General features: G+C 53.7%; 1 protein-coding gene across 2 annotated transcripts in view; it reads right to left on the reverse strand.

Annotated features, from left to right (window-relative positions):
• KSR2 (kinase suppressor of ras 2) overlaps positions 1-14426 on the reverse strand; it is a 435190-nt gene that overhangs the window by 323679 nt on the left and 97085 nt on the right. For both annotated transcript variants that reach the window (XM_070065978.1, XM_070065979.1), the window contains exons 2-3: positions 4051-4191; positions 624-774 (exon numbers count right to left, since the gene is read on the reverse strand). In XM_070065978.1, the coding sequence (XP_069922079.1) occupies positions 624-774; positions 4051-4191 (292 nt within the window). The remainder of the gene's footprint in view (positions 1-623; positions 775-4050; positions 4192-14426) is intronic.

Here is a 14426-nt window from a genome sequence, read left to right on the forward strand (position 1 = left end):
GTGCTGCCAGCTACAAACAGCAAACAGGTACTTGGGCGATTAACTGGAACAACCAGGAGAGGTGACACTACACATGGACCCCAAACCCATTGAACAAATCAGAGGTTATTTTATTGGGTAAATTTTAGATAGATAAATATACATATAGAGATATAGCTTCCAAATAATATGTATGGGTAGTCCCAATTCTGCCCTATAAGAAATGTATACACATACCCATTTGGGGGAAGAATTATACCAAAATTCATATGGACATGACAGCAGGTCCTTAGGGGATGGGAACTTAGGTCATTATTTTTTAAGTCTATTTTCTAATTTATGATACCACGAATGCATATCATTTATGTAAAAAGTCAGAAGCAAAACGAATGCATATCATTTATGTAAAAAGTCAGAAGCCACACGCTGACCCAAAATCAAACGTCCAGCCAAAAGGCCCAGGTTGCCTGTGCACACTGCATATCCGACACCTGTCACCCAACCCGAGGCCCCTGCAGCCTCAACAGGTGAGCGCAGGCAGGAGGTCAGCGCCGGCAGGCTCCGCCCCTCCATCCAGCCTGCAGCCCCAGGCCCGGCTCGCCCGCCTAGGCTCAGCAGCAGCTCCGCCCAGCCCGGGAGCTCACCTGACGTGTGCACGTGGCGCAGGCAGGACAATGAGGCGTTGAGGCGCGCACACTCCTCCCGGTTGACTCCGTATTTCTCCACCGTCTCGCACACCTGCTCGTCCGTCATCTCCAGCAGGTCCTCCAGGCTCAGCTGGCCGGGGGAGATTTCCTAGGGCAGGGCACGGAGAACGACAGTCACCTGGGTGGCCACTGGGCAGAGGGCACGGCGTCCCAGACTCCATGCTGCCCTGCGGCCGTGCCCTCGGGAAAGGGCTGACAGCTGGGGCGGGGGCTCAGGGCTGGACTTGACCCTGGGCCACCTGCAGCCCGGGACAAGGCGAGAAAACAGAGGACAGTGCACAGTGGGCAAGGGGCAGGGAGAGGCAGGATCCCCAGCTGTGTGTGCACTGAGCGTGTGTCCCCTCACGGCCACCTGGATCTCCCCTGTGCCCACAGTGATACAGACGCACCTCACCCGTTGTCAAATGCATGCACTGTGCTCCCTCGGGTGTGTCTATGGTGAGACATACAAGCAGGACACACAATCACACCCAAGGAGATCACGGGAAACAAATAAGTTGACTGGAGTGCAGAAACTTTGAAAATGCGTGTACTGTTGTTTTTTCATAATATGCCTCTCCGTGAACGTCGGAGGAACCCCTTGTATGAAGATTCTGAAAATCTCTTGCACTAAAATCTTTGGCATTTGCAGCATCGAGGAATTCTCTTTTACAGCCCCGTTTTCACATCTGACATTATTGCAGTCTATGGATGGCAATTCTGGACAAGACTGTGGAGCACCTCTGCCCTCTTGTGGCCACATCTGGGTATGGCAACAAAATACAGATTGCACCTTATTCGGTGAGACAGAAAGCGGCCCACCACTTCCGCACAAACATTCTCTCCAAAAACAGGAGCTGCAGGGCAACAGCCCAAGCTCGACCAGTGCCTTAGCAACTGAACACAGCAGAGGCATGGAGGGGACGGGGACAGAGCCACGCTGCGGTGCACTCCAGGAGGGACCCGGCACAGGCAGCCTCCGGCTCCAGGGGGCAAACCGGATGGCCCCTGGGAGGGGTCGAGTCCCGGCAGAAAGGAGTCTCCTCTTTGCCACAGGACTTGCTTGGGCATTTTTGCCCTGTGACTTAAAAATACAATCAGTCTACACTGAAGCCTCGGATGGCAAAAAATATCAGACAAGCAATGATTTTATGATACAAAAAGTGGGGAGAGCCATCACAACCCTGGACCAGAGCAGCCGCCCTTCTGGTGGGTGAAGTCACGGTCCCAAGGGGCAGTGTTTGTCCCTGCAGCCCACCACCCCCTATCAAAGTGCCCGGGGCTTCAGCTTCTCGATTCCCAATGCCAGGTTCCTGCCAACGCGGGCCCTGGGAGGCAGTGGTCGGGTTCCTGCCGCTCACACAGGTGACTAGAACTGAGTTCCCGGCTCCTGGCTTCAGCCTCAGCCCAGCCCTCGCCAATGCAGGCGTTTGGAGAACGATCCAGCAGATTGAATCTCTCTCTCTCTCTCTCTCTCTCCCCACACCCAATAAATACTTTTTAAAAAAGTAACAGTAATAACAGCTGGGATGGTGGGAGCACTGTTTTAGGTGCTTCTCATGAGTTTTCTTTCAGTGCCACAAAACCACATAAAGGAGGTATTTGCATGACCACCATCTGCAGCCCTGGGACACTGGAACTCCGAGAGGCTGCACAAGTCACTCGAGGCCACACAGCGAGGGAGGGGCCGAGCCACCGTGTGAACCCAGGCTGGCCTCCCCTGCGAGCTTTCTCCAGTCTCCCTGCTCCTGCACAGAGCGGCGCCCTCTGGTGGACACATGCTAGAACTGCAGGCAGAGAGCGGGGTCCCCAGCTCCGCCCCCACCCCCTGGCCGGTGGCCTTGAACTCAAGATGCTCACAGGTACCTGTGGGCCAGGCACATGTCAACGGGCGGAGCAGTGAACCACAGGGTGGCCGGGGGCCGCCGGGAGCCAGCCCGCCCTGGTCATCATCCCTAGACGGCAGCTCAGCTCCGTCCGCTCGGAAACCCCAACTTCTCAAGCGAATCAAGTGAACCCACACAAATGAAACCTGTGCTTAGCCTCACGTGGACGCTTCCTTCCAAGGATCCCGGACAGGAAGCCCCACCTTGGCTCCGCGGCGGGGCAGCTGAGCTGACCACTGCGCATGGGTGACGTGGGGGGGAGGGCTGCATGTATCTTGGGGGAGGCTCTTGACCTTGGGATGCCAAGATGGCTTCCGCAGGTGGGGCAACCCCTTCAGACAGGGCTCTCGGCCCCTGGGGCAGCGGTCAGCCCCTCCACTTCCGCCCAGCTCAGCGTGCCCCCCGGAGCCCGTGCAAGCTGGCTTCTGCCAGCCTCACTCAGCAGCCGGACTGGCCGCTTCCTCTCTGACGCGGGCACTGCGGACGCAAGCGTCTGAGTTGGTTTTAGGAACAGCCCGGCGCCCTCACGGGAACCCTGGGTACTGGGCTCTCAGAGGCCAGGGGAACAGCACCTCTCTTCTGCTTTTTCTGAGAGGCAGAGAGGCAGCCATCTGCGGGTTCACACTCCCAGGGACCCCCGGTGGCCCCCGACCAGGGCTGAAGCTGGGACCCAGGAACCCAATCCAGGTCTCCCCAATCCAGGTCTCCCACGTGAGCGCAGGAACTGTCCGCCTCCCAGGTCTGCACCAGCAGGAAGCCGGAGTCAGGAGTGGGCGCGAGACCCGGCCCTGCCCACGTGGGACCCAGGCAGGTCATCATCTCACCCGCCAGGCCAGCACCCGCCCCGGCTCACGAAGGACAGGGCTGCCCCCGCGGGCAGGCACCGGACGCGAGGCACCGGAGCTCAGCTTTGCCGCCGGGAAACCTGCGGCTTCCCACCAACAGCAGTGATCGGAGAAGGCTGACGGCTATGAGCGGCACCAGGAGCCCCGTAGGAGCTGGGCACCGAAATGGGCTCATCCCACTGGCCTCGGCGGCGCACGAGAACAGGAGAGACCTTAGCCCTGTCCAGCCGCGGCTCCGACACAGGGCTTCCGACAGATGCGGCCGCCACCGGCCACAGGAGCCACCACGCGGCACGCAGAGGCTGCACCAGTTAAACATCCCGAGTGCGCAGCGGCTACCAGCGGCCAGTGGCCGCCGCCCTGGGCAGCACAGACAGCAGGCCCGTCCACCGTGGTAGAAAAAAAGTTGCCCTGGCCAGAGCCGGCCTGGTGACCCTGTCGCTAAGTGTCAAGGCGTGGGCAGAGCCCAGGGGCCCTCCGACCAGACGGCAGCCTCAGCGAGCCCGTGGGGCAGCATCGGAAGGCCCGCGTGTTGCCGGGGGACACGCACTGCCTGCGGGCCGACTGCGGGCCGGGGGCCGGGCGCCTGCCCAGGGAGGGGCCGCCCGCGGCGAGGCTGCTAAGGGGCAGGGGCCCAGGGCCCCCCGCGGTCACCTCCAGGACTTCCTTGCGCACGTCGACCACCCTGAACCAGTGCCGCAGCTGCGGGAAGCCGTCCAGCTCGGCGTTGCGCTCCTGCAGGGCCACCTTCTTCTTGCAGGACAGCTGCCGGCTGAAGTACTTGACCAGCTTGCTCTGTGGAGACACACACATGCGCACACGCGGTCAGAGGACCCGTCCGAGAGGCCCGGCCACCGCCCAGCGCCGCCCCCACCCCCGCCCTGGTGCAGCCACAAGGTGACCTTGCTTCCCACCTGCTGGGGAGCGGGCAAGGTTTGCGTGTATCCCCGCAAAGGCTCACGGGCCGGAAGCCAGGCCCGCAGGGTGTGACGGGATTGAGAGGTGATGGAGCTTCAAGAGGCGGGGCCTAGTGGGAGGTGATGACGTCATGGAGGCACCTTCGCCTCCTTCGTTCTCGCGAGAACTGAGTGTCAGCGAGATCATGGCGCACACACCGGAAGTCGTCTACCACGGTTGTGACACAGCCGAGGGGCCTCACCAGGACACCCACGCCATACTGGTTGCATCTTCAGCCACCGGACTCAAGAGTCAAGTACACTTTCTCTGCAAAGCATCCAGCCTCAGGCACTTTGCTAGAGCGACGCGGGGTGGACGAAGACGGCGCCCTTGTCCCAACCACGCCGGGCAAGCAGGGCGGCAGGCAACGGGAGGCCCCACCGCTGCACCTGCGTGGACCCCTGACCCCGCAAGTCCACTGCCGGAACTCACCCGGCAGACACCCATCCTGCGCGCAATCGCCCCGTCAAAGGAGTGTTCTGACAGTGCTAAGTGCAATGGCGAGGGACGGCCGCAGCCCTGAGCGTCCATCCGTCCGTCCGTCCGCCCGCGGGAAACTCCTGCACCCACAACGCCAGGGCCGCCCAGACACGCTCTCTGCAGCCCTGGAGTGAGGGCTCCAGCAATCTGGTTCCTGCCACTCACGTGGGAGACCTGGTTGCCTTCCAGGCCGCTTGATCTGGCACTGGCCCAGCCCCAGCCCTGGCAGGCATTTGATGAGTAAACCAGCGGGTGGGAGCGCTCCTTCTCTGTGGGCTTGCGCTTCTCTGCCTCTCAAAAAAAAAAAGTATATATGTATCAAAAATCACATTATTCCCTGTAAATATGTATGATTACTCTTCACCAAAAAACACTTTAATATGATACATTTAAAATATTAAAAAATTTAAAAATAAGTATTTAGTACAAAATAATTGAAATCTATGCATATAGGGGTTTTCAAAAAGTCTGGGAAATTACCATGTTATGAAAAAATATGCATTGCTTTCAAAATATTTTGCATCAAAATAAACTTAGCTCTACTTTTCCAGGAATCTTGTGAAATGCCCTCTTACAACCATCTTTGCGACTTAAAACATAATTACTGAAGCTAATTAAATGAAACAACATGACAACCCTTGGGCACGTAGCTATGGGGGTTTTCATAGTCGAGAGGGTAGTCCTGGAGTGCCAGGATCCCAAACCCAGAGCCAGGAATGGCTCAGCGGGTGCCTGGCTCTCGCTTCCGGTCTGTGCTCCCCAGGTATCTGACAGGGACCTGGGCCTGGCCAAACAGCCTTGCTGGGATCACAAATGACCCACCAGGGCCACTCAGCACCTCCCAAGACCTCATCCCAGCACACAGGACACCGCCCTCCACCACTGGAGCTGCCCACAGGGTGTCCCGGAAGCCTGGAGCCACCCGGCCCATCCCTGCCGCCGTCTGAGGGCTGGCGTGAGATGGAAGCCCACTGGGAAGAAAGCAGAGCCAGGAATGGGCCCCCTCCAGACCACATCCATCACGTGGGCCCTGATAACCACATCCATCACACATGGCCTCCAGATAACCCTGGGCTCAGCAGTGACGTGTGGAGCCCACGGCATCTCTCCCTTTGCTTACACTGGGGGGAGCTGGGTTCCTGTCCCCAAGCCTCTTGCCCCAGGGAACAGCTAAAGGGTGGCGAGTCCACACACACTAAGGGTATCCCTGCCTCTCGGGAGGGCCCCTGGTGGTGACATTGAACCCGCTCGGATAACCCGAAATGACCGTCCCATCTCAAGATCCTCAATTACACCTGCAGAAGCCCTTTTGCTGGGTAAGGGATCGGGACCTGAGTAGCCCTGGGAGGATATTACCCATCTCACCGTATCTGTGTGGTTTTCCTTGGCAACAGGTTCAGCTCTACCAGGTTTACCAAGTACATACTGAGGCCCTGCCACAGAGCTAGAGTGCACTTGGGCAGAGGCATCCAGAGAAGGGGGCAGAGAGGGTCCTGGGGAGCAGGTGCTCCAGCTGGTGGTTAAGAAGCGGTTAGGACACGCGTGAGTCTCATATCTGAGTGCCTGGGTTTGAGTCCCGACTCTAGCTGCTGGCAAGTGCAGCCCCTGGGGGCAGTGGTGATGGCCCAAGGTGTGGGTTCCTGTCTCCCACGCGGGGTACCTGGATGGAGTTCCTGGCTCTCAGCCTCATTGTGGGCATTCCAGGGGGTGAACCTCCTCTCTCTCCTCTCTCTCTCTCTCTCTGCTGCTGCTGCTCAAATAAATGACATCTTTTTAAATGAAAGAGATGGCTCTGAGCCCTACGGGGCTCCCAGACAATCGCAGAAAAAGGTGAGCAAACGGTCAGTGCTGGGGACACTTGGAGGTCATGACCGGAGGTAACACGGGTGCAGAAAAGCCCCTGGGACAGTGCCAGCTGCCAGCGAACACCCTGCCCGTACACATATACTTTACTCAGTCCTCATGCTTACTAGCATCCGTTGCCACCATTTTCAAAGAAGAATATTCCACGTGGAATGCTGAATGTCTGGTGTCTGCTGCAGAATCCAAAGACCGGCTCCACGGACTCGCATTCGAGGCCAGGCAGCAGGGCTGGGGCAGTGTGGGGTGTGCCCCGGGCAGCCCACACCTCACCACTCCCTACCGCGCCCTGCCTCTGCGGCCAGCCTGACCACGTTGCAGGGTGGAAAGCCACAGAAGAAAGGAGACTATTTCTTTTGCTACCATCTCCACTTAAAATGAAGAGAAAAAAAAAAAAAAAAAAACTGGATTCTAAGAAAGATGGCAATGGTGGAAGGAGACTTCTTGAAATCTCCCTGAAGCCTCTCTTGTGAAAATTGACAAAAGGACAGCAAAAGCTTTCAAATCCATGAAAATGGTTTCTAAAGGAATCCTGCGTCTCAGAATCCATACTGCAGAAATGCTCACGCGTGTGTGTGTGGCAGAGGCTGAGAGGCTTCCTGGTCTTTGCAGCACAGTTTGGGGTTTTAAAAACTTTAAGTTGGGGCCGATGCTGTGGTATAGTAGGCTAAGCCTCCACCTGCGGCACCGGCATCCCATGTGGGCACCAGTTCTAGTCCCAGCTGCTCTTCTTTTGACCCAGCTCTCTGCTATGGCCTGGGAAAGCAGAAGAAGATGGCCCAAGTCCTTGGGCCCCTGCACCCACATGGGAGACCCGGAGGAAGCTCCTGGCTCCTGGCTTTGGCCTGGCCCAGCTCCAGTCATTGCAACCATTTGGGAGTGAAGCAGTGGCTGGAAGACCTCTTTCTCTGTCTCTCCCTCTCTCTGTAACTCTACCGCACAAGTAAATAAATAAAATCTTAAAAAAAAAAACTTGAAGGTAGTTTTTAAAATATGCATTAGTAGAAAAGCTAAATATCAGTAAGTTGTAGCACATCACAGAACAGAATTCTATGTAAATTTTTAAAAAGGAAGATTGATACATGTTGATTTGAGTAACTCTCCAAGATGCTCATCGCCAAGGAAAACTCAATTGACAGAGACACTGCATAATAGGATTGCATTTACATTTTTAAAAATTCTACACACGTTTCTAATGCGTAGGAAAGCATCTGGCAGAACACAGCATATACAAACACAAGAGTATGGGGGTGACCAGTGGCTCTGCATTCTACTATGCACAATTATTGTTTTAGTGTTCAAAATCAGCACATGTTACTTTGCTTTTTCAATATTTAGAATTTTCTTTTAAACACACCTTTTCTAGTTATCTACTCTGTTTATTTGAAAGATGAAGACAGGCCAAAGTCTCCCGCCCACTGGTTCAATCCCCCAATGCCCACAACTAGGGGCTGGGCCAGGCCGAAGCCAGGAGCTGAAAACTTAGTCTGGGTCTCCCATGTGGGCAACAGGAGCCAAGTACTTGAGCCATCACCTGCTGCCTCTTAGGGGGCACATTAGCAGAAGCTGGAATCATGGGCAAACCCAGGCGCTCTGATAAGAGATGCATGCATTGTAACCACTGCACCCAACACCAGTCCCTAGAACTTTGTTCTTAATTAAGACTCAGCTGTGGGCTGGTGCGGTGGTTCACTTGGTTAATCCTCTGCCTGCGGCGCCGGCATCCCAAATGGGCACCAGTTCTAGTCCCGGTTGCTCCTCTTCCAGTCCAGCTCTCTGCTGTGGCCCGGGAAGGCAGTGGAGGATGGCCCAAGTGCTTGGGCCCTGCACCCCATGGGAGACCAGGAGGAAGCACCTGGCTCCTGGGTTCAGATCGGTGCAGCGCCGGCCGTAGCGGCCGTTTTGGGGGGTGAACCAATGGAAAGGAAGACCTTTCTCTCTGTCTCTCTCTCTCTAACTCATCTGTCAAAAAAAAAAAACTCAGCTGAAATCCTCTGTCCACACTTCATACACACCTAATCTTTGTCTCAGGCAACAAGTATTTATTAAGTCCAATTGCATATAGGACACTGGTCTGGGCTCTGGGGATCAATAAGAAACACAATTGACCAACGGTTCACTTTGTTTCTGACATTTTCTGCATACAGAATTAAGGCCAATCCTGAATTTCTAGAAAAAAAAATTAGATATGAAGTCTGTATCTAACACCTACCACCATTTATACCTTTAGTACGCCTGCTTCTATTGCTGCAATGAAATACCCAAGACAGGGTACTTTATAACGAAGTTTATGGGGGCCAGCGTTTATGTGCCGTAGCAGGTAAAGCCACTGCCTGTGATGTCGGCAGCCCATTTGGGTGCCACTTCATGTCCCGGCTGCTCCACTTCTGATCCAGCTCCCTGCTGATGCACCTGGGAAAGCGGTGGAGGATGGCCCAAGTGCTTAGGTGCCTGCACCCACATGGGAGACTGGAATGAAATTCTTGACTCCTGGTTTCAGCCAGGCCAAACCCTGGCCATTACAGCTATTTGGAGGAGTGAACCAGGAGACAGAGAACTCTCTCTCTCTCTCTCTCTTTGTAGCTCTGTCTTTCAAGTAAATAAATAAATCTATTTTTAAAATATTTATGAAGCTCTCAGTTTCAGAGGCTGAAAGTCCAGGATTGGGAGGCCCCACATGTTCAGCCTCTGGTGAGGGTCTCAGGGCAGAAGGCACCACAGGAATTAGCATGGAAGACCTCACAGGGTGAGACAGAACTAGCCAGCGAATCACAGGCCAGGCTCACTCTTTTTTTTTTTTTTTAAGATTTTTTTTTTTATTTGAAAGTTACAGAGAGAGAGGTCATCCATCCACTGGTTCACTCCTCAAATGACTGCAACAGTCAGAGCTGAGCTGATCTGAAGCCAGGAGCCAGGAGCTTCTTCCAGGTCTCCCATATGGGTGCAGGGGCCCAAGGACTTGGGCCATCTTCTACTGCTTTCCCAGGCCATAACAGAGAGCTAGATCAGAAGTGAAGCAGCAGGGATTCGAACAGGTGCCCACATGGGATGCTGGCACTGCAGGCTGGTGCTTTCACCCACTGTGCCACAATGTCGGCCCCCAGGCTCGCTTTTTTTTTTTTTTTCTTTTTTGGACAGGTAGAGTTATAGACTGTGAGAGAAAGAGACAGAGAGAAAGGTCTTCCTTCCGTTGGTTCACCCCACAAATGGCCACTAAAGCCGGTGCACTGCACCAATCCGAAGCCAGGAGCCAGGTGCTTCTCCTGGTCTCCCATGCGGGTGCAGGGCCCAAGCACTTGGGCCATCCTCCACTACACTCCCGGGCCACAGCAGAGAGCTGGACTGGAAGAGGAGCAACCGGGACTAGAACCCGACGCCCATATGGGATGTCAGCGCCGCAGGCAGGTGGAGGATTAACCAAGTGAGCCACAGCGCCAGCCCCCAGGCTCGCTCTTGTAATAGGAACCAACCAGGCCCCTGGAGCACTACAGGAATCCCTTTCAAGGGTGGCACCCCTATGACAAAACGAGCTTCTGCCAGGACCCACCCCAGAGGCCATACCGCCTCCCAACATGGCCATGGCGGGGGTGGGAGGGGGCAGGTAGCTTCCAGCACAGGCACCTCTGGAAGACACACTCAAACCACAGTCAAACCGTGGCATCATCCACGCTAATAACTCACAGGGAAAAAAAAAATAACACTCTCGGGATTATTCTTTCTGACCGTGTGGGAAGGAAACTCATGCAATCAACAGCAAAATGCATCCTCGAGTCCCTGAGAAAATGGCAGTCTTCAGGAAGGATAGCTGGAAAGCGTGTTCCCTTCCCACCCATTCAAGCCGTGGATTCACTGATAACCAAAAAGTAGAAAACACTACACGGGAACAACAAAAGAGAACGGCTGCTCCATCCTTCCTTTTACTGGGTTTGGTTTTGCTCTCATTCCATTGTGGAACAAGAGATGGTATCAGGGAGAGGCTCCCGGCCCCAGGCGCCGGCAGCAGGCTCCCTGGGCTCCGGTCCCCATACTCAGTATCCAAGCCAGCGACCTGCACCGGCTTTCTCACCTGGGTGGGAAGATTCCATCACAGCTGCCGCACAGGGGCGTGGCGAGGGTTAAAAGGAGGTACCACGCAGAGCGGCGTGGAAGGGTTTCTGAGAACATCATAGCAATAGAACGGACTTGGTGTCCCCAAGCATCCTCCAATGACTTTGGGGGGATACACCCCGAATGTACTGACTCCCAATCTCCACAAAAAGGATTTTTGAAAAATCAAAAGTAATTTGCTTTTAAGTAAATAATACGAGGAGGCTGTCTGGGGCAGTGGTTAAAGCAGACATCTCTTGGACTGTGCGCATCCCATAGGAGAGTCTGGGGCCCAGCTCTGCTCTCCATTCCAGCTGCCGGCGATGGCTCTGATGGTTGGGTCCCTGCCACCCAGGTGAGAGGACTCCACTGAGTTCCAGGATCCTGGCTTCAGCTGTTGTGGGCACTTGCAGGAATGAACCAGCAGATGGGAGATCTTTGTCTGTCTTTTGAATAAAATGAAAACAGAAATGTGTGTGGGGAAAATGCAATTAAAATATAAGATTTTAAAAAAATAGGGATTGTCATTTGGTGCAACAGTTAAAATGTCTTTTATTTTAAAGATTTATTTGTTTATTTGAAAGCAGAGTTAGAGAGAGAGAAGGGGAGACACAGAGATCTTCCATCTGCTGTTTCACTCCCCAAATGGTTGCTATGACCAGGGCTGAGCCAGGATGCCAGGGGCTTCATCCAGATCTCCCATGTGGGTGCAGGGGCCCAAGGGACCTGGACCATCTTCCACTGTTTTCCCAGGAGCATTAACAGGGAGCTGGATAAGAAGTGGAGCATCTTTCTCTCTGTCTCTCTCTCTCACTGTCCACTCCGCCTGTCCAAAAAAAAAATGGCCGGCGCCACAGCTCACTAGGCTAATCCTCCACCTCGCGGCACCGGCACACCGGGTTCTAGTCCCGGTCAGGGTGCCAGATTCTATCCCGGTTGCCCCTCTTCCAGGCCAGCTCTCTGCTGTGGCCAGGGAGTGCAGTGGAGGATGGCCCAAGTGCTTGGGCCCTGCACCCCATGGAAGACCAGGATAAGTACCTGCTCCTGCCATTGGATCAGCGCGGTGCACTGGCCGCAGCATGCAGGCCGCGGCGGCCATTGGAGGGTGAACCAACGGCAAAGGAAGACCTTCTCTCTGTCTCTCTCTCTCTCACTGTCCACTCTGCCTGTCAAAAAAAAAAAAAAAAAAAAAAAAGAAAAGAAAAGAAAAAGACGTGGAGCAGCCAGGACTTGAACCAGTGCCCATATGGGATGCTGGCGCTGCAGGTCATGACCTAACCTGCTGTACCACAGCACTGGCCCCTAAAAAGTCTTATGAGACACTCACATCCCATATCAGAGCACCTGGGTTCAGGTCTCAGCTCTGCTTCTAGTTCCAGCTTCTGGCTAGTGCACACCATGGGAGGTAGCAGGTGATGGCTCAAGCAATAGGGTCCTTGCCACCTATGAGGATGGAGTTCCCGACTCCCAGCTTCAGTCTCGCCCAGCCCCAGCTGTTGCATGCATCTGAAAAATGAACCAGCAGATGGAAGATCTCTCTCTGGCTCTGGCTCTTTGTTTCTGTTTGCCTTTCAATAAATAAATAAGTAAGTATTTTAAAGGCAAATGTATTATTTTTCCAAAGGTTAAAGAGTACAGACTAAAGTTATACTGCAAGAGAATTAACCTTTAGTTGGATTTAAAAACAAAAACATTGTATCTTGTTAACATCATTTAAATCCTGATTTTGAAATTAATAGGATGTAAGTTAAATCCATCCAGCTTTCAGAAATAGATGCTCCTTTCATTAGTAATCAACATCTATTGGAATTTTGGCTGTTTTCTCCAAGCCTGTTCTTCTGAATAAGAAGGGTTTCACTGTTTATTACTCCATACCTAAGTATGCCTGTGTTGCATTTCAAAATGGTGCAAAAGAAATAAGGACTGCAGCCCTCTTAAAGAAAATGACAACGCTGTTATCAACTTTCTACAGAAAGAAACAAAGGAAGCAGATGGGAAGCCAGTGATGCCATGTCCTATACCTTTACAAAAGCATTCAGTGCCACAGAAAACAGAAAACCTAGGCTAAGACCAGGAGCTGAGTGGCGGGAGCAGTGGCAAAGTGGCCCTCCACTGTTCAAATACCCACTCCCAAGCAGTGGCAATCCCCATTGCAGGCATCACCGATAACTGGAGGTGGTATCCAGGGGTGGCATTAAACGACCTTGCATTCAAAGGCATTCTTGCCCATCCAAACCCCTCCCAGCCATCTGACTATCTGGAGCCAGTCTCTGTCTATTGATTAATGTCTGTAAGTAGCCCTTGCTAATGTCTCTTACAACAGAGGGCAGGACCCAGGGTCCTGGGTAACAACATGTAACAACTTAACAACACTTTCCTTGGCACTGTATTTATTTTCTCCATGGCCTTCCATTAGTGGCAAGTGATACTAGTTTGCCATTACAATAGTTGCACAAGTTTTCATTTTTAAATAAACAAAATTGAATTGGGAAAAATATAAAGAAAAAAATTGAGTGGGTTTAAAGAAAATATACAGATATGGTCAACAGTACGAGGGTGCTATCCAACTGATGGGCTTAGGAAACGCAGTCCCAGAAAATAAAGTTCCAGTTCTTTCCACTGTTATTCAGGCCTCTCCACTCCACTCCATTTCCCGATCCTCGCCGCCTTCTTCTCTTGGCCTCGGCTCAGGCTGCTCCCACCTAAAGTCCTCCTGCCCACCTGTGCTAGGCTGGAAAGACGACCAGAATCCTGTACCCCTCCCGGGTGCTGTGACCTTGTGACCTCTGCTGTTCCAGAGTCTCTGCCGTCTCCACGTGAACACGCCCCAGCAGCAGAAGCATCAGAGAGCACGTGGAAGACAGCCAACTTGGCCCAGTCAAAGCCTCCCTGGTTCAGCCAACAACCAGCCATTGGCTGACCTTGGCTATAAGGGAGTCCAGCCAAGACCGGAGGAGCCATCCACCTGCTGCTGACCACAAGTACACGGCCAGTAAGTGCTCCGTTGTGAGCCACTGAGTATTCACAAGGTATACACCGCCCCTCCAACTCAGGGAAACCTGACAGTCTCCAAGCACAGCTCAGCTGTCACACCCTCTAGGAAGTCCTTACACACCCCTCCCAGGGGGCTTTATTTGTACAGACTCTAGAATAGAATACTTCACAGTTCCTCTTGCATTCTAAGCCACTGGCAACAAAGACACGAGATACCTTTCCTGTAGAGGTAAGGTCAATGGAACAAGTCAAATATAAACAGCACTGCAGAGCCAGGCCCCACGGAAGGTCGCACGTGTGTCGCCTCTCTGGGTGCTCACACTCCCAGGAGCCAGATGCTAGGAAGACCCACGCTTTGCTGATGAGGACACTGGACGGAAATGCATCCCCGAGGGGGCACAGTGCTTAAGACACAACTTGAGATGTCCACACCCGTATCAGAGGGCCTGGGTTCGAGTTCTAGCTCTGCTCCCGACTCCATCTTCCTGCTAATGCACGCCCTGGGAGACAGCAGTGATGGCTCAAGAGCTTGTGTCTGTGTGTGCGTGTGTTTGTGTGTGTGTTAGCATGTCACATGAGGCCCAAGCTGCCGCTGACCCCATCCTGCGCGGGCGCCCTGCTCTCTGAGAGGGACTCGACCTCGGCGTTTGCAG

Source organism: Oryctolagus cuniculus, chromosome 21 (genome assembly GCF_964237555.1).
Source record: "Oryctolagus cuniculus chromosome 21, mOryCun1.1, whole genome shotgun sequence".
In the NCBI taxonomy this organism is placed as follows: domain Eukaryota; kingdom Metazoa; phylum Chordata; class Mammalia; order Lagomorpha; family Leporidae; genus Oryctolagus; species Oryctolagus cuniculus.